Source organism: Scomber japonicus, chromosome 9 (assembly GCF_027409825.1).
Source record: "Scomber japonicus isolate fScoJap1 chromosome 9, fScoJap1.pri, whole genome shotgun sequence".
Classification (NCBI taxonomy): Eukaryota; Metazoa; Chordata; class Actinopteri; order Scombriformes; family Scombridae; genus Scomber; species Scomber japonicus.
In genome coordinates this window covers 12,816,637-12,838,770 of record NC_070586.1, presented here as the reverse complement: position 1 = coordinate 12,838,770, position 22,134 = coordinate 12,816,637, and the positions used below count along the sequence as shown (strand labels likewise).

Here is a 22,134-nt window from a genome sequence, read left to right as displayed (position 1 = left end):
CTTCCATATACAGAGTCCCTTAAAGTCCCACTCCTGTCCAAAATGTGTTTTGCTTCTTGCTCTTTCAGTTCGATTTGTGAGCTTCACTGTGCAGAGTGACATTTGTACAGTTTGTTTTCACGTTAATCTGCTCAAAGTCAAAGGGTTCTCTGTGCTCTGTGTAATTTTTAATGATGGAGAAGGGGTAGATGTCATTTTAAGATAAATTGTTACATTGTTTATAATGTAAATGCTGTTTCTTTGTTTGAGTATTTTTATCTTTCGAAAAACATGTCTGAAGGGGATCTTAAAAGTTTAACCTCATCACAAACATCTGGTGACAACACTAAAATCAAATGAGCTTGAGTGAATTACACATGATAATGATAATTAAAATGTAGAAAAATGAAATGAAAACAAGTCAAACAACAGCTGTAACAATATTAAGATGTGAACTTGAATGGCTTTTGAAAGGATCCAGGACATTAAACACTTCTTGTTGCTACAGTACAATACATTCTCACACACACACACACACACACACACACACACACACACACACACACACACACACACACACACACACACACACACACACACACACACACACACACACACACACACACACACACACACACACACACACACACGCGCGTATAGACTTGACTTTTATCCGTTTTGTTGTTTTTTATCCTGAATTGGTCTCATCCACTTGTTTGCTTGTGTTAATTTAACCTGAAGGAAAAAGTCTAACAAGTAACAAAGGCTTACTTCTTGTTATTGTATGTAGACAAACAGTGTTTATCTCTCTTGTTCCTGTTAGATAAATTAATAAATAAACAAAGACATGATTGTGAGATAATGGAATTAAAAAATGAACGTCTTCTCTCAGCTTCTGTAAAGGTCGATTTCATGTTGTTCGTGATGTTATCCAACTCTCAGTTTTCTTTTGGGCGAGGTGCAGAAAAAAAATGCAACAGGAATGATTCATAGCGCCTTCTTTCAATGGTTGCATGTTACAGAGAACCAGCACAAAGCCACGTAACAGGGATGATGGATGCTCTGCTTGGAATATCGGCTGAAGGAAAATGTTGAGAGGACTAATGAGAGAGGCCTGAACGCAACACGGCAGTCTTAGCTTGTTTGTGTAGAGCCTCTGCCACCGTGGTTCATGTGAATATTGTTAGATGTTCGAGATAAGAGTTGGATACGAGTACAGTCTGTGTAAGAAGAGGACTTTGGATGAAAGCGTCCCGCAAATGTCCATTTAATGATGTCTGCATGAGAATGAGAGCTTTTTAAAAGGAGTGGCTACCAAGGGTGTAAGGAAGCATGAGAATAACACAAGAAAAACGGAGACAGTGAATGTTTGCCTTTGGGAGCTTGGTGCAGAATCAGTTTGACATTTGAAGACTCACCATCCAGCGCTGCATCCAGCGACATTCAACAGGCTGCATCCACTCTGAGATCAAACCCATCTAGATTACAGTCCTGCAGCCAAGCTTTCAACAAACAAAGGAAATGGCACATTACACCATCCCTCTCTCTGAAATTTTGCATAGGAGAGAAAAAAACCCCTCTCACCAGTTATTTCACAAATACAAGTTTATTTGAAGTACAGACAAGGAAAAATGAAGGGCTTTTTTTCAGGGCTTGCACTCCATATGACAGCAATTTGGGGGTATTGTGTATTTTGGCCCGAGCGTGTGGTCTATGATAGATGACAGGAGAGAAAATCACGAGCCGCTGGCTTGAGCACAGACATGCAAATTGCTTTCGGCTGATTGCCGTATTCTGCTTGATATTTATCAAGTGGATTACAGTATGCCTCTTTATTTACAGCCAGGAAGCAGCTGATCAATTCCACTAAAGGAGGGACAAAAGAGAGCTGATGTTTCTCCTCTGCTGGGTAAAAGCATAAACCTCTCGAGTAGCCAGTGAGCACAGCAAAATTAAGTGAATCCTCAAATGCATCTTGTCTTACCATCAGAAGAGACAACACAATGATCCCAGACCCTTACTGACACAGATTTGTGCTGAAAACCAATAAACAAAGAACACTTATTCCAGCACAAGCTTACAAGGGATCACTACACATTTGAAATCAAACATCAGATCCAACAAATGCTGCTGCTAGTTTTTTTTTACTGCCCACAAAAGGAGATGGATAACTTTCATAATGTGATTTTTTTTACTAGAATGTTTTGCCCCTCAGTTCAGCCTCTGTGAGAAAGAGGCCATTTTAGCTCCCGTCTCTTTAAGACCCCGTAACCGATGAGCCCACTCTGTTCTGATTGGTTTGCTTTTCCATATCTGCATCTTGGAGACTATGTGACCAAACAATAGTGGTTTGATTTCACTTGTCTTTTTCATTCTTTACTGGAAATAGAAACTTCTCAAATGCCTGAATCTTATCCAAAATTGAAAAATGGCTGCAGAATGGGCTGTTTGTGGGCATGGGCGAATAATCTGATGTCATCAAAAGGAGGAAGTAGTGGTAACATTGCAAACAAAGCATTCAGAGCAAGCTAAAGTCTTGGCTTTTGACTTTCATGGAGTATTTTTTACACACGTTCACCTCAAATTTTGGAACTTCAACTATTTTTAACATAGATATCTAACATCATAACAGTATTAAAAAACTGAAAATGACAACAAAAACCAACACATGAAATATCCCCTTTAAGGTTTTCAAGCAAAAAGTTGAAGTATCCATCTACAAGACCCTAAATCTTTACAGAGTCAGGATCTCTAATGTGTTGCTGAGTCTGACCTCTAATCTCCATTTATACCACGTTGATGAATTTAACCTCTCACCTCCTCTTTGAAGTGAGAAGAGACATTTCTTTGAGCAGATTGATGAAGTTCCAATTTTATTTGTTGCCCTGTTAGAGTGGAGAGGCATGTTACCCTGTGTGACAGATATCTAAAAAGTATTTTTTATTTAGATTTAGCCATTAAACAATTAGCGTAGACAGAAAAAAGAGAAATAAGTAGAACATATGTAAAACAACAGGTATGATAGTTCAAATATGTTCCCGTAAATTGCACCGCACACTGCGTGATAACGAAAATATGACAATAATACATACGAAGTTCAATTTCAGGAGTAGAACACATTTGTTATTTTTCAGTGTGATTTAATCTCACCCCCGGTCTCGCCTCTGATCAGGATCCAGCTCTTTGCCTCAGCTTCAGATATATTCGGGGACTTGGGTCAGTGTCAGAGATCAGCTACTTACCCAATCAGGTAACCAGCTCCAGAAGGAAAATTACTTCCTTCCGACCACTTGCACTCACCTGCTGTGACCCAGAGCAATCAGAGGTGAATGGGGCTCCTAATCACAGAAAACCCTTTAGGTCAGCGCACGTACACTCCACCATCGCCCACCCAACCTCCTCATACACACAGGCCGGCTCCGAGTTCAAGTGTGTAAACTGTCACTTCATATAGGCTCAACATGGAGATTACTTGTGCAGGACGCATTGCGTGTTTGGTTTGATGCCGACTGCAATATCCTGCCGCTCCGTTGATCCTAGCAGCTCTGAATGAGGAGCAGACTCGAGCGGTGTCAAGGAGAGGTGGCTGGTGGTGGCACGCTTACACTCTGATCAACTGGGGTAAGAGAAGAAGGTGGGACAGGAAACGGAGGTGCGCTGGAAAGGATCTACAACCTGGAGCATAACCAGAACTCCGTCAGTGTTTGTTTTAACAAAATAGTCATTCACCATATTAGGCAGGAGTGTGTGATAAAGCAGAAAGTGCAAAGAGGTAATATACTTTGGACAAAAACACTTTACCCTGATGTGTTGTGGCACAGCATGTATTTACCACTTTCATGACTAATGCTAGCTTCTGGTCAAGTGACACAGTGATGAATAGTTAAGTGAAGTACCCGCTTGTGTTTGTTTTTCATGCACCCTTAACTTTTGAGGGCTGCAGCCAATGAGCTTGAAACTGTGAAAATGTGTGCAGAGTGACTACGCTACAGTGAGGGGAGTCCCTTGTTATTCTATGGTGAGCTGTGCCAGCTCTCTGACAGCTGATGAATGACTCCAAATCTTGCTCCTCCTACAGCGCTCTGATCATTTGCAGCATGTAGTGTAAAGGCCAGAGGATTATGACCGCCAAGACCTAACCCACAATACAACGTGAGCTCCACTATTCTCAGTACACATCATGTGAGCACGCTAAGCTCAAGACGAGATCCAAACCAACTGATTAAAAATAAAGTCTCCTTTCTCCAGGAATGTATACACGGTACTGGGAGTATCCAGTGCATTTATTCAAGCTGGTCTAATCAATATATTTATATCAACAGTGGGTCAGATGACAATGTCTAATGCTAAAGTGCTGACAGAGAATTATAACTTGACTCTGCAGTCCCCCTCGGCTCTACTTGTCGCATCTTTCAGTTCATTTTTTGGATTTTTCGCTGGCAGCTTTAATGTTTTGGTTTAATTTTCATCAAACTCTTGAATTCTATGCAGGTCGTCCAAACTCTTTACCCCATTTTAGGTCCCTCATTCTCTAATTTCTGACAGCAGCAATGTGTGTAGGCTACACGAAGAAAAAAGGTCTCATAAACTGCTCTGTGCACTAAGTTAGCTATCAGCTGGTGAAAACAGTGAAGCATTCAGCAGCTAAAGAGCCACATATTTCCTTCAGGAGGTGGTGGAGACCAAACCAGAGCTAAAAAGGAAAAAAAAAAAACAGGTTACCAGAAACATGACTCCAAGTGATTGCTAAAGTTGCTCTCCAGGCACTGAATGTGTTAATAGTCAACTGTTATGTTCACTGTATCAAGTTAATATTGGATTCATTGATTATTTTGGCCACTTGTGGGCAGCAGAAACAAGCAGAAAACACAGCTAACATATTATTACCTCATAAAGTTGTCAGTGAACAATTTACACATTAACAGGACAAAGGGCAAACTTAGCATACAGTAGCTTCCCTGGACCTGACAAATGCAAGCCCAGAATTTGCTCTTCTGTTATCCACCAATTCTGGAGAAAAATGAATCTTTAGCTGCTAAATGTTCCACTATGTTCACCAGCTCGTTGCTACCTTTGTCTGTCTGCAGTTTGGTGTTGGACAGATGGTGTTCAGTGAGTGTTTATGATTCTGGGTAGAAAATCAAAACAATGAGTTAAAAACAGACTATTAATTAGTTTGTTTGTCAATTTTTTTCTCACACTGCTTATGCTACAGAAGGTCGTGGGGGGGGGGGGCTAGAGCCAATCCCGGTTGTCATTGGGCCAGTCCATCGCAGGGCTAACATAGATTAGACAACAACCATTCACACTCACATTCACACCTACTGTATACGGGCAATTTGCAGTGACCAATTAACCCAACCTGCATGTTTTTGGTCTGTGTGGAGGAGGCCGGAGAGAACCCATGCAGCCACGAGGAGAACATGCAAACTCCACACAGAGGGGCCCCAGACTAAAAAGTTAAAAAGAGCTGAGAGGTACTGCAGAGTTTGGTGATAATTCAATGTGCATTCATCATTTGAGAAACCCCCCTCACATTGTAAAAAGCCATTTGATCCATTGTTTATATAAAGATATTGACCGTTGCAGCTTTAAGTACAGTCCGCCTATCGTTGTCTATGTGGACCACCAGCTGACTCCAGATGAGGTCTGTCCTCCTCTACAATCAGCTGGTTTAACAAATGATACCTGAAGGGCTGTTTAAGGACCCACCGCTGTGGGGCTCTGTCAAAAACCACATCTGAGATAACACACGATGCCCTCGTCTGTACCCCCATTGCCGCTCCGTCAGTTGGATTGGCCCATTCCACAACTGGACAGGAAGTCTGCTAATCTGTAACCTGATCCCGGGGAAGGAAGAAGTCAGGAACCAGCTTTCAGTGCTTTCACCAATCGTATTCATCACCAGAGCTGCACCGAGGCTCATTTAGAGCAGGAGCATGGCTTAACTAAACATCTTCCCCATAAAATAAATGCTTCCAGGTTACTCCCAGTCCAGGTTCCACTCAGAGGAGCATCTGATCTCAATTACCAGGAATGCTATAGGAAGCAACAAGGCTCGGCCTGCAGCCTGTGCCAGCAGCACCATGGCAACCAGCAGCACGTCTACGAGCCCGGCGCAGATAGGAGTCCTTTACAGGCACTTGTAAGGCGGGAAATGATGATTTGATAATTAGTTCCTGATGCGTCTCATTCTTTTTCATATCAATCACGGCCAACATGTCTAGGAAACAGAGTGTAATTCAAATACAGGTTGCTGTTTGAAGTTGGTTGGTAAACTAAACATCCACTAAAGGTTGATGTACTGATGCTCTAAGTTTTCAGTTATGAAACTTAAAGACTAAATACTCACAATGCAAAGCACTGAAAATCAAACAAAATCAACACAAGGCTGACAAATTTTCTGGTTTCTAAATTTATTCAAAGTGAAAATATGAGTCGATGCTGTTTTGAAGACGGATCAGGGTTAGTTGTAAAAAGAGTAGACCTATGCCTACAACAGAAAGCATATAGGGCCTAATATAAGCACTGGGAGGGGTAAAATAGTGTGCTGCATTCAAGTGCTCCTCATTATTTATTCCTCTCTCTAAAAGTTTTTCATATAGGCTCCAAATTGAATGCTGCTGTATTTCAGTGGCAAATGACATTGAGAAAATAACATGTATAGCAAGCACAAAACCTGATATTGGTTTCTGAAAAGCTAAATCTGATTATAACTTTGGACTGAAAAAAGAAATGAAAATGAAAAATTAAGGCATGCAGCCTTACTGATTTATGTTGGGTGGGATAACAGCAACATTTCAGCAACCTTTATCAGCAACATGGAGATTTTGCTTCATCCAGGTCATTGTGGATTTACTACAAGTGAAATCGGACAAATAAGATAAGATCAGGCTTTATTGATCCCCAGAGGGGAAATTCACAAGTTATAGCAGTGCAGGAAACAGTCTAGTGAGGCAGGAAAGAGATAAGAACTATAGAAAAGAAAATGAAAAATGAATCACATGTATTTAAATTATCATATTTGATTGACTAATTCAGGCAGTAATCCATGATCCACAAAAAAAATCCACCTTGCATGCAAGAAATATACTGATAATACCGGAGCATTTAAGTTTATTATTAACATGATATCCATGTCAGGTACCTCTGAGTATCATTGCCTAAACTAAAAAGAAAAAGTATTCCCAGTTTTCCAGGACTTTTCTGGAGAAAGATGGATTATGGGTCTTGGCAGGGTTAAAATGCACTACTGTACAATTTCCCACTGCACTCAAAGGCATCTCCTCACATCTACACTCCCAAACAATGATATTTAATTCAATTTAGCTGCATTTTCTGTCAAAGAAATAATAATTTCTCAAACCTGTTAAACACTTTTATTGTCACAATTGATTGAAAATAATGTTATTATAAGATGTACACTATAGTTTTAAGAGCAGACATTATGACCAGCTGGACCTTCTCTTTGTCTTAAAGCCTTAGGGCTGCACACACACCCTTTAACGCACACTGAACAAACTTGGCAGACGACACAATACGGTCTCTGAGAAGAAGAAGCTGAGCTCATTCAGTTTTGGGTCAAAACGGTACGTGAGGCACAACATTGTACTGAACTCTTCTTGAAGATGACAGGATGTGGAAAGCAAACCTTATCAGAAGAACCACTTGCAGACATTTAATCAGGAAGACTTTTACTAGATAAATGTTAAGAATTCACAGAAAATATTTAAGATGTGAGAATAGAGAAACGTGACACACAAACTAACTGTAATTACAGCGGTAATGGAAACAAAATCACTTTGATAATGACTCTATTTGAATCCAAAAAAGCATATTCAGTAACATACAAGCTTCAAGGAGAAGTTAAAGAAGGACATTTTTTTGATCAAGATTGAACTTATCTGAAAAAAAAGACACAGCAGACAAGCTAAGACCTAAAATTGCTACAGTATGTGGGAAATTACACTGGAGAGTTACTTCAACAGGCAAAAATCTCACACAGGTTTGGCTCAGATAATGCCGCCATGGGAAAGAATCAAAGAGCAGCACCTGGCAGCTCGACTGTATTGTGTAGTTCATTTTCTTTATTAAGAAGCCTGCGCAGCTGCAAACGAGTTTTCATGTTTCTATTTTTCCTCTTTAAAGACACAAATCAGATTCCTAATTAGTGTCAGTGTCTCTCTCTCTGTATGTGTGTGTTAGTTTCGTGATAGACTGCTGACCTCTGCAGGGTGTTTTTAGGCCTTCTGATCAGGGTATAAAGAGACAGGCATAAGTCAACAGAGCAAGCTTTTGGAAACAGTCCTAACAAACAACAAGAATTCAGACCAAATTAACATAATTCATTACTTATGATTACTGGATTGAACGCCCTTTAAAAAAAAATCTAGATAATTAAAAAAAGATAATTATTTCTAGCATTATTATCTTGCACACCCAACATTGAGGGTAATGGAGTGTTTCGTGAGTGCATGTATCAGTCATTAGCTTCTCAGTATTTTAATTAAAATTTAAATTCAATGGGCTTACTTTAATGAAGACTGGTTGTTTTATATGTTTGCCAGCAGGTGGCGACAGAGCTCTGTGAGACTGTCCCGTGTCGCACCAGTGTGAGATAGTTTCCTGCCACTTTAATTATATGAATGATACATAAACATTATATTTTTTCATTTGGAAACAGATCGTTTTATTCTGAGAGAAAAAAACATATTAAAAGGGGTTTAAACATTATGTTGTGATCAATTTGTCCCTGCCGAGCAACACTAAGAAATCAAGATAATTTGGAGTCACTTGCAGAAGTTTTATTGAGGGCTAAATAGAGGAAGTAGTGGCAACTTTGAGACCGCCCATTCTCAATATTAATGTTACACAGCCAATTAGACCATGTCAGTATGTGCTGATATGGAGAAACATCTCCTTCAGTTTTCAAATTTGCTTTCTAGAAACAGAATAAAACTGTGAACCTTTTTTAATTATTTTTTTTTTTAGCCTTTTATTATTCACCAATTTCGACCTCTCGTAGTGTGGAAGCCATGAAAGGTACGTCCAAAAAATATTTGATGAAACACCTGCCTTTTTAAAATTATGTTATCCACACTTGTAATTTTCAGCTGTTGTGATGCTTGCAGGGTTTAGTTTCCTGACTATCTGGGTGTCTTTGTTGCTGCTGGAAAGCTCATCATGTGCCAGTGACTCAAGTGTTGGTAAGAAACTTTTATTATTCGTCACAGTTGTTTCATATTTGGACAGAAAAGTTGGATTTTTGGGGACAAAATTGGCGTGAATTTATTGTAAAACTGTGTTAAACAATTTTCAAAACATGTTATACATAATTTTGAGGTTAAGAGACTTTTATCTATGAATTATATCTGTTTAGCTCACCGTCTTTTTAAACCTGCGTCGAGGTGGTTGTTTTTTTTTAATGAAATGAAAACGTGTTAACATCAGCTGTGAACAGGTGATTAATGCAATCTACTCCTATAATAATAAATAAATAAATAATAATTATAATAATAAATTCCAATAAATTTAAATTAAAGGTACACTATGCAGGATTTTCCTGAAAAACAATATACTGACTCATACCAAAGAAATCACACTCAATCATGACTTATGACTAGGGCTGTGTATCGGTACTCAACGCCTTTAAGGTATCGACTGAAATAAATTGATACCAAGTTGTATCGAAACCATCAAACGATACCTGCAATCGATCCATTTTTGCACCCAGAGCTAGAAAATATGACTATTTCTATGATCTTGCTCACAGCCAATCAACGCAAGTGTTCTTCAATTTAATGCAACGTGATTGGCCCACAGCCACAGCAGCTACAAACCGTCTGTGGTGGTTTGAATTAGCACGCTTAACAGTTTAGCCGCCAAGATGCCACCTAAACGCTCTAAAGTGTGGCTACGCTACACGCCTGTTAGGCTGGATAAAAGTTAGTGCACAAAAACTGTAATAGGTATCAAATGAAGTACTCAATTGGTATCGGTGTCACTTTAAGGGCGCTTGGATTGGGACAGTTATGATGATTTTTTAAACATTACCCCTCCCTATTAATGACCCACTACAAATGTGTGGTGGTGTATGTATCTACAAAGACCCTGCCCGCTGTCTGTATTTAGGTACTTATTATTTCTCTGTGTCTGAGACACAAACATAACAATGCTGCTATGCCAAAGACATAACTCTCCCTAGTTTGCCTCTGATTTGCTTGGCCTGAAGATTACATTTCTCACATAGTCGTTACTGAAAGAACAGGAAGTTTTTGCTGTTCTTCTGTCTTCTGCAAATTGTAAAGTCTGTCATAATTTCTACAAATGCAGTTAATTTATTCACAGTAGTTTTGGAGGGTGAGAAAAATCATAAGTATTAAGTTTTAGATTTCCTTGAAATTGTTAACCATGACAAGATCCAGTGACGTCTGGGCTACTGAGACGTTCCCGCCACTTTAGTGGATGAAAGAGACACAATGGAAGCTAGCAATCCAATCACAGTATAACACTTAATGTAATTTAATGTTGTGCTTTAAATAGAAAGAACAGTGTTTGAAATAGTGTTAATGTTTATTAATTAATGAGTGACGGCACAGCATGAGCCATATAAACATCACAAAGCAGGCAGTTAATAATTAGACCAAGAAAATAATTATGACTTGAATAGTTGTGAACCTGTCCTTTGCATGCTGGGACAGGCTGAATGAATGGACTTGTATTTTCATTTAAGCCAAAAGTGACCAGCCTTTGGTGCAGAGCAGACTAAAACTGCAATTCAGGTCATACCATAGGAAAATAAAAATGTGGGATTATGAAATACATCTTATCTATTGTGTACATTTACACAGTGCTTGTACTGTATGCTGTACTGTAGTTTTGTGTTTTTTGTAACTATTTGTGTTTTTCTGCATCAGAAAGCTAAATCAAAATATTTGAGGCGTGCTTCCCTGAAAGAGAAAGGCCAACATAAGTTCACTGACTCAATCAACTACTCTATTTACAACATGCATGCATTTATACGCTTTCTTTTCAGAAACGTAAATCTATCAGTTGTTCATGACCACGCTTATCTACTGACTCATTCTCAACTAATAAGGAAGAAAAAGCTGCAGCTTCTGATTATCTCACTGAACTTCTGCAAGTATGAGGGGAGGACAGGAAGTCCTATTACAACTGCACGGAGGGTTAAAGATATGGGTGTTAGGTGACAGTAGCATTATGGCACCCATTATACTATTAGTTCTTGCAAATATTCTGCAGTAGTGGAAGAATAACTGAAATCATTTAAGTAAAAGTAGCAAAATCACAATACAGAAATATTAATTTACAAGTAAAAACATTGCATTCAAAATCTTACTGAAGTAAAAGTACAAAAGTATTGGTTGCAAAATGTAATTAAAGTATAAACATTGCGAGTATTCATGCAACATGACCTCACTCACTGTCATATTTATAATATATGTGTATATGCACAGTGCCTATATTCACACCTGCCTCTAAAAGATATTACTAGACTGAAATTTAACCTTTAACCAACTCTTAACCCTAAAATTGGACGATTTACCTTGAAGGAAGCTGCTTTACGATATCTACTCCACACAATGTGAGCTACAGTATAATTAAGTATGCAGTCTTTTAGTGCATCACTTTTGGGTTGTCTGAGCTTCATCTTTGGTTTTTCACCTCTGCTTTCAGTATCACTCTGAATCATCACACCATCTGTTCAAAGTCACCTCAGTGACGATCAACCGTTTTATCTAACAGATTACTCTGTCTGAGGTTCAGTTGCACAAAGCAGATGACCTTTTTCTTTTTCCCACCTGTTAAAGTTTCTCTGTTGGTGGGGTTTATTTGTGTTTTGTGATGTTGATCTACAGCATGAATAAAATGAACTTGACTTTTCTTTGTTTGCAGCGAATCCCTGTTGCTACTACCCTTGTCAGCACTCAGGAGTGTGTGTGAGATTTGGGACAAACCGCTATGAATGTGACTGCTCTCGCACTGGTTTCTACGGGGAAAACTGCACTATTCGTAAGTTTAAAAAAAAATCTGAGTATCTGTTTGTCAAACTGTGGATTTGTATTACAGTCACAGCCATGTGACTTCCACTTAATCCTCTGGGAAACCTCCCGAATTCCCCTTGATGACCATTAACCCTTATTCTGTGTAATTTCAAAACAGAGTGTGGTTGTTCCAGGATATGGAACAATTAACAATTGAATTACTGCAGCAGTCATGGTGTTTATTTTTTCAGCTTCCGGTGAGATAATAAATGTAAGAAACCTTTTAAAGAGGGAAATAAAAGGATGTAGTCACCAGAAACAGGATAAAATGGGTGTAGTTTTGGATTGGTTTCTATTACCACACTCAGATACAGGGTTCAGATATCAGACTCTTTAAAAAAATATTCTTATTATGGATATCCATAATAAGAATATTTTTTTAAAGAGTCTGACAATTTTCTATATTTTTTGTACTGTCAACAAACCTCATGTGCAGAGCCAAAACAACAATGAATTAACCCAATGTACAAGTATAGGTATACAGGTTGACGTGTTCATTGTCCCCGTCAGTTTGGTTAGAAACGGCTCCAAAGAGTAATAACAAGAAGGTGCATTTTCATTCACAGTAATCAATCGCCGTTTTTTCATGCTCGTTGTATTGATCAGACTCTGACTCAGATGTTGTAAATTCCCCAAAGAAATTTAGTTCAGTCAAAACTGTCTGGAGAGTAAAAACTTGACACTGGAGCTGCTACTAAACAAACTAGTAATCATACTCTTTGGGAAAAACGAACATGTCACCCAGTGCAGTAGTGTGGCTCGTTCATGTGTTTATAATAGTTTTTGGACTACAATGAAGGCCTATGACACAGAGGAATAAGATAAGACTTTGGATAAACACACTATACTTGTTACTATGATCAGTTCATTGTTGGTTTGGCTCTTTACATGAGATTTTTTGACATTAACACAGATAATCGCCTGACATATGCTCTAAAATATGAGGGCTACTTTACGAAGAGAGACCCTTTATTAATAATTAATACATTATTTTATGTGTATGTATATATTATGTGTTTCTCAACAATGTTTATTCTTGATTTTTGTCTGTAGCGGAGTTCTGGACCCGCATTCGCCGCATGCTAAAGCCCAGCCCTTCGGTGGTTCACTACCTCCTGACACACTTCAAGTGGTTCTGGGACCTGGTCAACAGCTCTTTCCTGCACGATATATTTATGAGATATGTGCTGACAGGTAGGTGATAAGATTAAAACCTCCTAAACGCTGAGTCAACTTCCACCCATACAATCAGCAGAATCACTGATGACAGACCACAGACCACTTTGTCGAGGCGACAAACATTTTCTTCAGTTCTTCTCTTATGTTCACAATATGTATCCTGTATACTTGAACATATCCATACAGGCAGGAGTTTTGTTTGTCACCATGATTAAAAATGTATACATATTTCTGGGTTCTAGGCTGCTTTGGGTTAGGTGTGATGAGGTTATATTGACATTATTTCAGAACTGCAGGTTGCTTCAGCTTTGATGAAACATGCAGCTGGTTCATCATTTGTACTTTCATCATCCTATAGTCCGAAGTGACCTTATTTCAAGCCCTCCGACCTACAATACTAAGTATGGATACCTTAGCTGGGAGTCCTACTACAACACCTCCTACTACACCCGGCTTCTACCTCCTGTACCTAAAGACTGCCCTTTGCCCATGGGAACTAAAGGTGAGAAGGTTAAACCAGCACAACTACACACAGGTGACTTTCCAGAACAAGAGATCATATAATGTTACTGACATGTTTCTCCCTCTGCAGGCAAACCTGTTCTCCCTGATCCCAAAGTGTTGGCGGAGCGTTTCTTTAAGAGAAAGCAGTTCAGGCCAGATCCTCAGGGAACCAATCTGATGTTTGCCTTCATGGCGCAACATTTCACCCATCAGTTCTTCAAGACAGACCATGCAGTTCAGGGAGGCTTCACCAAGGCTCTAGGACACGGAGTGAGACACATACTGACATTCAGCAGTCACTTCCAGTCAAGATCTCATTTAAACAATAAATCTAATAATCATAATCAATCTTATACTCACCCAGGTAGATGCGAGCAATATATATGGAGACAATCTCGTGCGACAGCATCAACTACGGCTTCATACAGATGGAAAGCTGAAATATCAGGTATTCATGCATATTAACACTGTTTGCCATGTCAGTCTAGTGTACACATCTTCTAATACATCCACTCTCATAACAGGGACGTTTCCATTTTATGCTTTTCATATGGGTTCACGTCACATTTATTTAATGAATAACATCATTAAGAATGATTATTATGTAGTGCTGCTGCTGGGAAGTGCTGAAAATGTATTGAATTATATAATGTAATTTTAAGCCATATCCTACCTACACTGTACTAGTTTTCCATCATACTTTGCTGATATGATTGTGAAATAGGTATTAAATACCATTCTAATAAGAGGGTCCTACAAAGTCTTAACATTTGAGTAATTTAGATCTTCTCATCTTACTCTCAACAAGAAAACAAATAAGTGTACTTCTGGTACTGTTACTTTAAATTAGACCTTTCAGTTTCAGCTGTAAAGTATGTAGAGATTTAATTTATCTGTGGTTTGCAGAAGCGTACAATGCCAACATTTTATTCTGGTGACTGGGCTGTAATAAAAGGAAGAACGATTACTTCAATCAAAGCCTTTTCCCTATTTTTGGGCACCTAACTATTGTTTTACTTGGAATATTATGAACTCTTCCTTGAAAGAAACAGAATAAGTCTATTTCTATAATTGTTGCTTTAAATTGGTAATTTCAGCTGACAAAGTGCCTCAGTGACACTTCTAAATGTCACTTTATTAACACTATCCTACTAAGTAACTAGTTGCATTTACTATTTGAAATATAAAGTTATTTTGGTAGTCATTAAGTTAATATCAGTAATAGTTTCCTAACGTCTGGATATAGTCGGGGTATCAGTCATGCATGCACTTCTTGTCTGTGTCTTGTGCATCTATAGGGTGTTAGCTGTAAATAGCTTTCACTTCCTGTGTCACGTCAACTTCTGAAAATAGTAGCGGCAGCACATTTTCTAGATAGTAGTGATAAGGATATGGTTGTGAAGAAACACAATTTTATCCATCAGTCAGTATATATCGCGGGAGGCTGATAACACATTACTTTGTCTTTCGCATGCTTCAAGTGGTGATCAGGCCTTGAGAGGAACTTCCTCAAACCAGCCTTATCTAAAAAGCCGTTCTGCATGAGAGTGGTGTTTCACTCACAAAGGCGCAAAGAACGCATATTTAACACTTGAAAGAAAGTGAGAAGTACAAATAGCTTAAAAACAAGAATGATGATTTATCTTTTAACCTTTCTCTTCACACATTTTTTTTTCATCCACAGTTAGTAAACGGTGAGGTGTACCCCCCTAAAATATCTGATGCCCCTGTGCACATGCTGTATCCTGAAAAGTTCCCTCAAGAGCAGCGTCTGGCCATCGGTCAGGAGGTTTTTGGCATGCTGCCGGGTCTCACCATGTATGCGACCATATGGCTGAGGGAGCATAACAGGGTCTGTGACATCCTGCAGGCAGAACATCCTACCTGGGACGATGAGCAGCTCTTCCAGACTGCCAGACTCATCATCATAGGTGAGAGCCACTGAAGGGAAAACCTGCTTTCCCTGCCATTTACATACAAGGGGAAAATACGTTGCAAAATACAACTCTGCATGAAACATTGACCTAGTGTTTAATATTTAATGACATAATAGATGTATATTAAACTTTTTTCGAGCTGACATGCTGTGGTATTGTATTTGACTGCACAACATTGTGTGTTCTCATTTTTTTGTCCACCCCAGGTGTTAACTTGCCATTTAGGAATGTTTCAAAACCTGCCTTCTTCAAGCATCTTTAAATATTTTTCACTTCTATAAGCCTTTATTCAGTGTGATTTTTTTGCCCCCCAGGGGAGATCATCAACATTATAATAGAGGAGTACGTGCAGCAGTTGAGCGGTTACATGCTGAAGCTGACGTTCGATCCCCCCCTGCTCTTCACCTCACGTTTCCAGTACAGCAACCGCATCGCCCTGGAGTTCTGCCAGCTCTATCACTGGCACCCACTGATGCCTGACAGCTTCCTCATTGACGGAGATGATATCCCGCACACCCAGTTTTACTACAACACCTCACTCCTCATGCATTACGGAGTGGAGAAAATGGTCGATGCTTTCTCTCGACAGCCTGCAGGACAGGTAGTGAAGCACCAATACTCACTGGGCACTAGAATCAAGTGTTAGCAGTGCAAATGCAGCTAAAGTCTTACAGTTTATTTGCTTTTTAGACAGGAAGATTAGACTTAGTTACATTTCGGACAACTTCAAAATGAAAATAATATTGTAGGGATGAGATAGAAAATCTAAAGTCCCCCTCCACTCAAATATTTGTTTTTATTCTTCTTCCTTCATTTGGATGTTTGAGCTTCACTGTGCAAAGTGATGTATGTGCAGCGTTTGACACTAAAAAGCTGTTTTCACATTCATCTGCTGAAAGTGTATCTGTGCTCATGTTGAGTAGCAGAGAAAGGATAGTAATAAATAGAGGGAAACTTGCACTGGAAAGGTTGTAACCTTGGAAAATAATCACTTCATTCGACTAATTTGGACAACTTTGTAATATATACTGTATAAGTGTTTTCCCCATCACTTAGGCTACGTTCACACTGCAGTTAAAAGTGACCTGAATCCGATTTGTTCGCTCAAATGTGACCCATATCTCATTTGTTTCTGACAACGTGAACAGCACAAGTCGCATTGAATCTGACATTTCCAAATCCGATTCAGGCCACTTTCAAATGTGGTACTGAATCGGATATCAGATTTTTGAATGCGACCGCAATCTGAACAGTCAGGTGGCATTTAATGCGACTTTGAAGTTATTCTGGAGCAACACACAGCAACACACAGCTAATGCTCTGCAAACATCATTAAAGTATTCATTTTCTTTCTCCTCTTCCTCCTTTTTAACATCACACGCTCTCAAATTTCCCGGCTGCCGCCACACACAGTTTTTAACATTAGACCATAAATGAGACTACCAGTAACTTCACCAGCTGTTGCCATGTTCGCTTCTGTAAACACTGTTCTGTGTGTGACGTCATTAATGATCAACTGAGCATGGGGTCACTTCAGGAGCGTGGGCTGTTCATATTGCAGTCCGCAGACAGGCCACATTTAAAGGTGTAATATGAACAGCCAAACAAAAAAATCGGAATTGAGCATTAAGGCCTGCAGTGTGAACGTAGCTTACATTCAAAGCACATGGCTGTTATCAGTTGAATAATGATGTTTTATGTTTTAAGACTGTGGGTTAGAGTCTGGTTAGATTTAGGCACAGAAAACACGTGGTAAGGGTTAGGAATAGAGCATGGTTTGGGTTGAAATATCCAGTTTTGTCGCCAGAAAAATGGCTACAAATGTCCATACGTATAAAAAAATACACTACACTAAAAATACCTGCTTTTGTCGGTTGAAAGGGGAAGTGTGCAGTGGTCTCCAACAGTGGCTTCTGCTGTTTTTAAGCTTTTGCAACTATGTGCTTTGCAACATTTCTAGCCAACCACCCAACTCCTCCGAACATGAAAGTCAGCTCACATAGATTTCACTTCACAAATGTTGATATTCTACGTATTTAAATGCAAAGATTCAAAGCAGACATTTTATTCTGGTGACTCAGCTATAATAAAAGGAGGAACGATTATGGCAAGCAAAACCTTTTTAAGTGTTATATGGCTACCTGACTACTGTTCTACTTTGACAGTGTGAACTAAGCAACTTGGTGACTCGTTAGGCCATTTAGCACAGTAAAGAAACTGATATACGAGAAGAGAGGCCACAGAGGAAGTTGAGCTTATATTTATCATCTATCTTTCACTCTGAAATGTGTTTTGATAATGTTGTATATGACACATACTTAGTCTAATGGTTGAAAGATTTTCATGAAAAGTATCCTAAACAAGTACAATTCACATGCCACATTGAGCCTAATATATCCTGTACTGGCAGATACATTTAGTGACCATAAGACAGAGGGTATAATAGTAGGACACACTGTTACAAGACTCCTTGTTTCTCCTATTCATCACGTACTGCCTGCTCCTCTGCTCACTAGAAACCTCAAACTACTTGACAAAATCTTCTCTCAAACCGCAGAGATGGTGAAACATTTGACACAGCATATTTTTGTGACCATTATACCACAACATTTCCTCCTGAAATAATCTCTTAGAATCAAGTGAGATTCTTAGATGTTGTCTTTCTGCAGCATCACAGATGTGCAGCGTTGCAAAAATACTGACTGGCTGATTGCTGCATGGTGTTACCTGCTCAACAATACAGGAAAGAGCTCTTCATCTGGATGTGCTCAGTTCATCAGAATAAAGTTGTTGTAACTTTTTTTCTTTGTGTTTTTCAGATAGGTGGAGGTCACAATATTCATGAATTATTGCTCAAAGTGGCAGAAATGGTCATCAGAGAGTCTAGAGCAGTGCGTGTGCAGCCTTTCAATGAATACAGGAAGAAGTTCAACCTCAAGCCATACCGCTCCTTCTATGAATTCACTGGTGAGCAGGAATGATATTGTAATTTGCTTTTGAGACTCTCTTTGCATACTCCCCTTAAGTCTCACAAAGGTACATTAAAGGGGTCACAGGATATTTGTTATAAACCATAATGATACAGCAGTTATTGGATATTGTGCACATCTGAAGGATATGAGATTTCAAGTAGTTTTTGAGGTACATGTATTTTACTTGATTGTTTAATTTTATGTAATGTATACTTTCTACTCCACTACATTTATTTGACAGATTTAAATACTTTTCAGATGAAGATTTGACACAATGGATAATATAACAAGCTTTTAAAATACAACACATCGGGGTTGAGCATAGCTCAGCGGGTAGAGCACCCGCCCCATGTGTTGAGGCTATAGCCCTCGTTGCAGGTGACCCCGGTTTGAATCCCGAGCCGAGCGGTCTTATCCTGCATGTCATTCCCCCTCTTTCTGCCTCCTGTTTCCTGTCTATCTCCACTGTCCTGTACATTAAAGGCAAAAAAGCTCGAAAAAATATACTTTAAAAAAAAAAATACAACACATCGTTAAAGATGAAACCAGTGGTTTTCAACCTTTTTTGGCTTTTGACGTCTTACAAAAAGCAGTGTGTAGTCAAGCTCACATTTCAGATGTCTATGAGTTGTTAACAGCTCCAGTGATTTTTCCATCTAAACTTCTCACATGGCTTCATTTCAATAAATCTCCAAATGGTCCAAAATTTCACCAAAACACAAAGATTGGAAAAAAAGTCAAAAAACTAACCTCTTGTCTCTAGTTTTGTTCAGTCTTCTTATCAAACTCTCTAAATAAGTGTATTTCTTTAATCATAAGTGACTGATTTTTCTCTTTTCCAAACAGATGATGTAGAAATGGCCGAAGGTTTAGAGGAGCTTTACGGTGACATAGATGCTTTGGAGTTCTACCCCGGCGTCCTACTGGAGAAGGCCCGTACTAACGGTATATTTGGTGAGAGTATGGTAGAGATGGGAGCTCCCTTCTCCCTGAAAGGCCTGATGGGAAACCCTATCTGCTCCCCTGACTACTGGAAGCCCAGCACCTTTGGGGGAGAGACGGGCTTCAATATCGTCAAAACCTCCACTTTGAAGAAACTGGTGTGCCTCAACACCAAGTGGTGTCCTTACGTGGACTTCCATGTTCCACGAAATGAAGAGGAGGCAAAACCAAGGAAACCTTCAACAGAGCTTTAATGATTTTACTAATATTGTCTTGCAGTTTATTGGGGGACGGCTGTGGCTCAGGAGATAGGGCGTTCGTCCACCAATCGGAAGATTCCCAGCTCCTCCAGTCCACATGTACCTTAACCCAAATTACTCCTGATGGCTGCGCCAATGGTGTATGAATGTGTGTGAATGGTTAGTCTCCATCTGATGAGTTGATGATGATGATGGTCGGCACCCTGCGTGGTAGCCCCATCAGTATATGAATGGTGTATGAAGGTGTGTAAATGGGTGAATGTGACCTATTCTGTTTGCTCATACGAGTGTTCCTACTGAACGTGTCGTAAATTGTTCGTTTTAGCCTGATGAATACCACCTGTTCATGAGAAAGTACATGTAATAATTAGCATAACCCACGCCCCTAAAATTGCCATATAAGGCTCTATATTCTGCTTACACCTGCGGCAAATTTCATGTACAAAAAAGTCCCCAAAGAGTAAAAACACATCTTCAAGTCCTGCTTTCAGGAATCAGCAGACAAACACAAATATGAAAAGCTGCTAACAACATGTCATCAGAGAAGCTCTGTACTGTGACGTTTGGTCTGTGTCAATAGACACAAGTCTTAGTTCGGTTAATATTACACCCAATAAATGTTTTTAGAGGCTGTTTCAGATCAAATGTGAGAAAACTGTTACTGAGGACTTTCACTGGTGCAGTTTGGGGATTAAGTGGCACCAGAGTCATAATAATAAACCAGGGAGGCCTAAACAAACCAGTCTGACTAGATTCAACCAGGACTAGATCCCTGACTGGCTTCCCGCCTGCTTACTTCCACTTAATTTGGTTATAATGGCTGCCTAATGAGGTGATACATTGTTGTTTTGGCTAAATGTGAATAAAAACGCTCTGTCTTGTGCTTCTTGTCAATAAAGATGTTTTTCTTTCTCCAAGTTTAAAGGACACGTTTGCAATTTCATAGGCACTGAGAAAAAGCTTCAGATGTCAGTTGTCCTGAAATAAATTGGGTTGTTGCAGTTGAGTTTGCATTTTTCTCCGTTTCTTGTACATTTAACCACTTGAAGGTGGTCATATGAAAAATTGGGTATTTTAGTGAAAAAAGGAAAGCAATAATAGTATTAATTATGTTTAACTAATTATCCATAACATGAATTGAGAAAAACCTACATCTCTCAATACTAAATGTACAAATGTGATGTGACTTGTTGCGCCATTCTGTCTGAGTTCTCATAGACTGACTGACAGGATGTAGTCGTGGTTGCGTATAGTGGTGTTGCTGTTGTGTCAAGACACATTAATAGGGTTACTTCTCTGTTTCATGTGTCAATTTTGTGGTTACGTCTTTAGATTTGTAAGAAATGCACACACAGAGGAGCATGACACCAAAGCAGTGAGGTCATTAGTGCAATGAAGCTGAACATCCTGCGCTGTGCAGCCTGTGCTGATAAGATCAGACAAGATAAAACGTATCTTGATTGCTCAAGAGTCGAGGTGACACAGCAATACAGTTTGAAAAAAGTAGCAGCATAAAAAGGAAATGATAAAATAAACAATCTCTGTGTAAATGAATCTGCAATATATAAATAAGCAATATGCAGAAGTTCCTGAGATTATAAATGTGTGCAATGTTCCTGGGATTTACACAGTAAGAACAGCATTAGCCTTTTTTTAGTGGGAGTGGGAGCTACTGGGAGCTGTTGTGCGTGCCATCTAATGGCTGATGGTATGAAAGAGCCCCCCAAAGTGTTTGATACGGTGGCCGAGACCCGCCATAGCTGCAAATAAAAGTAACGCTGCAAACAAAAACAAACGCTGCTGCAAATAAAAAGAAACACTGCTGCATATAAAAGAAACGCTGCAAATAAAAAGACACACCGCAGCAAACAAAAAAAAACACCGCAGCATATAATAAAAAAAACGATGCAAATAAAAAAAGACAACGGAAGTGGATTACCGGGGACTGTTTTTGCCGAAACACCGGAAGAAGAAACAACAACAACAGGAGTACGAATTGGAAAACGAACTAGAAAGTAAGTGAAAATGGTAGTGTTTGAGGGTGACTTGTCTGTTTCAGCCAACATGGGGATGAGGATCGGAACTGCAGACACTTAAAACACGCTGTTCCGCCTACGGGACGGGTCGTAGGTTGGGAGGTAGCCACAAGTCCTTCTGAATGTTTTAAACACCAACCCTTAAACATATTTATTCATGCCGTACATTGTTAGAAAGCATAGGTTGCCCTGATTCATTCAAGACCACTCACGAATTATATTGGTTGCTCACAGCCGTAATAGTATTCAGCCACTCAGCT

The 22,134-nt window shown here is 39.3% G+C and overlaps 1 protein-coding gene across 1 annotated transcript; it reads left to right on the top strand.

Annotated features, from left to right (window-relative positions):
* Positions 1-8,938: 8,938 nt before the first annotated feature.
* On the top strand, positions 8,939-20,833 carry ptgs1 (prostaglandin-endoperoxide synthase 1). The gene is made up of 11 exons (XM_053325279.1): positions 8,939-9,021; positions 9,111-9,185; positions 11,896-12,012; positions 13,098-13,238; positions 13,582-13,725; positions 13,816-13,997; positions 14,092-14,175; positions 15,412-15,658; positions 15,979-16,265; positions 18,484-18,631; positions 19,483-20,833. Exons 1-11 carry the CDS (start codon positions 9,015-9,017, stop codon positions 19,830-19,832), a joined length of 1,782 nt encoding a protein of 593 aa, XP_053181254.1. The 5' UTR covers positions 8,939-9,014; the 3' UTR covers positions 19,833-20,833.
* Positions 20,834-22,134: the final 1,301 nt, after the last annotated feature.

Bases quoted from the DNA above. Each gene is read 5' to 3' on its own strand.
- ptgs1 (XM_053325279.1), top strand. The intron at 13,998-14,091 runs GTGAGACACATA...ATACTCACCCAG, and splicing joins CCAAGGCTCTAGGACACGGA to GTAGATGCGAGCAATATATA. The intron at 16,266-18,483 runs GTAGTGAAGCAC...TGTGTTTTTCAG, and splicing joins CTCGACAGCCTGCAGGACAG to ATAGGTGGAGGTCACAATAT.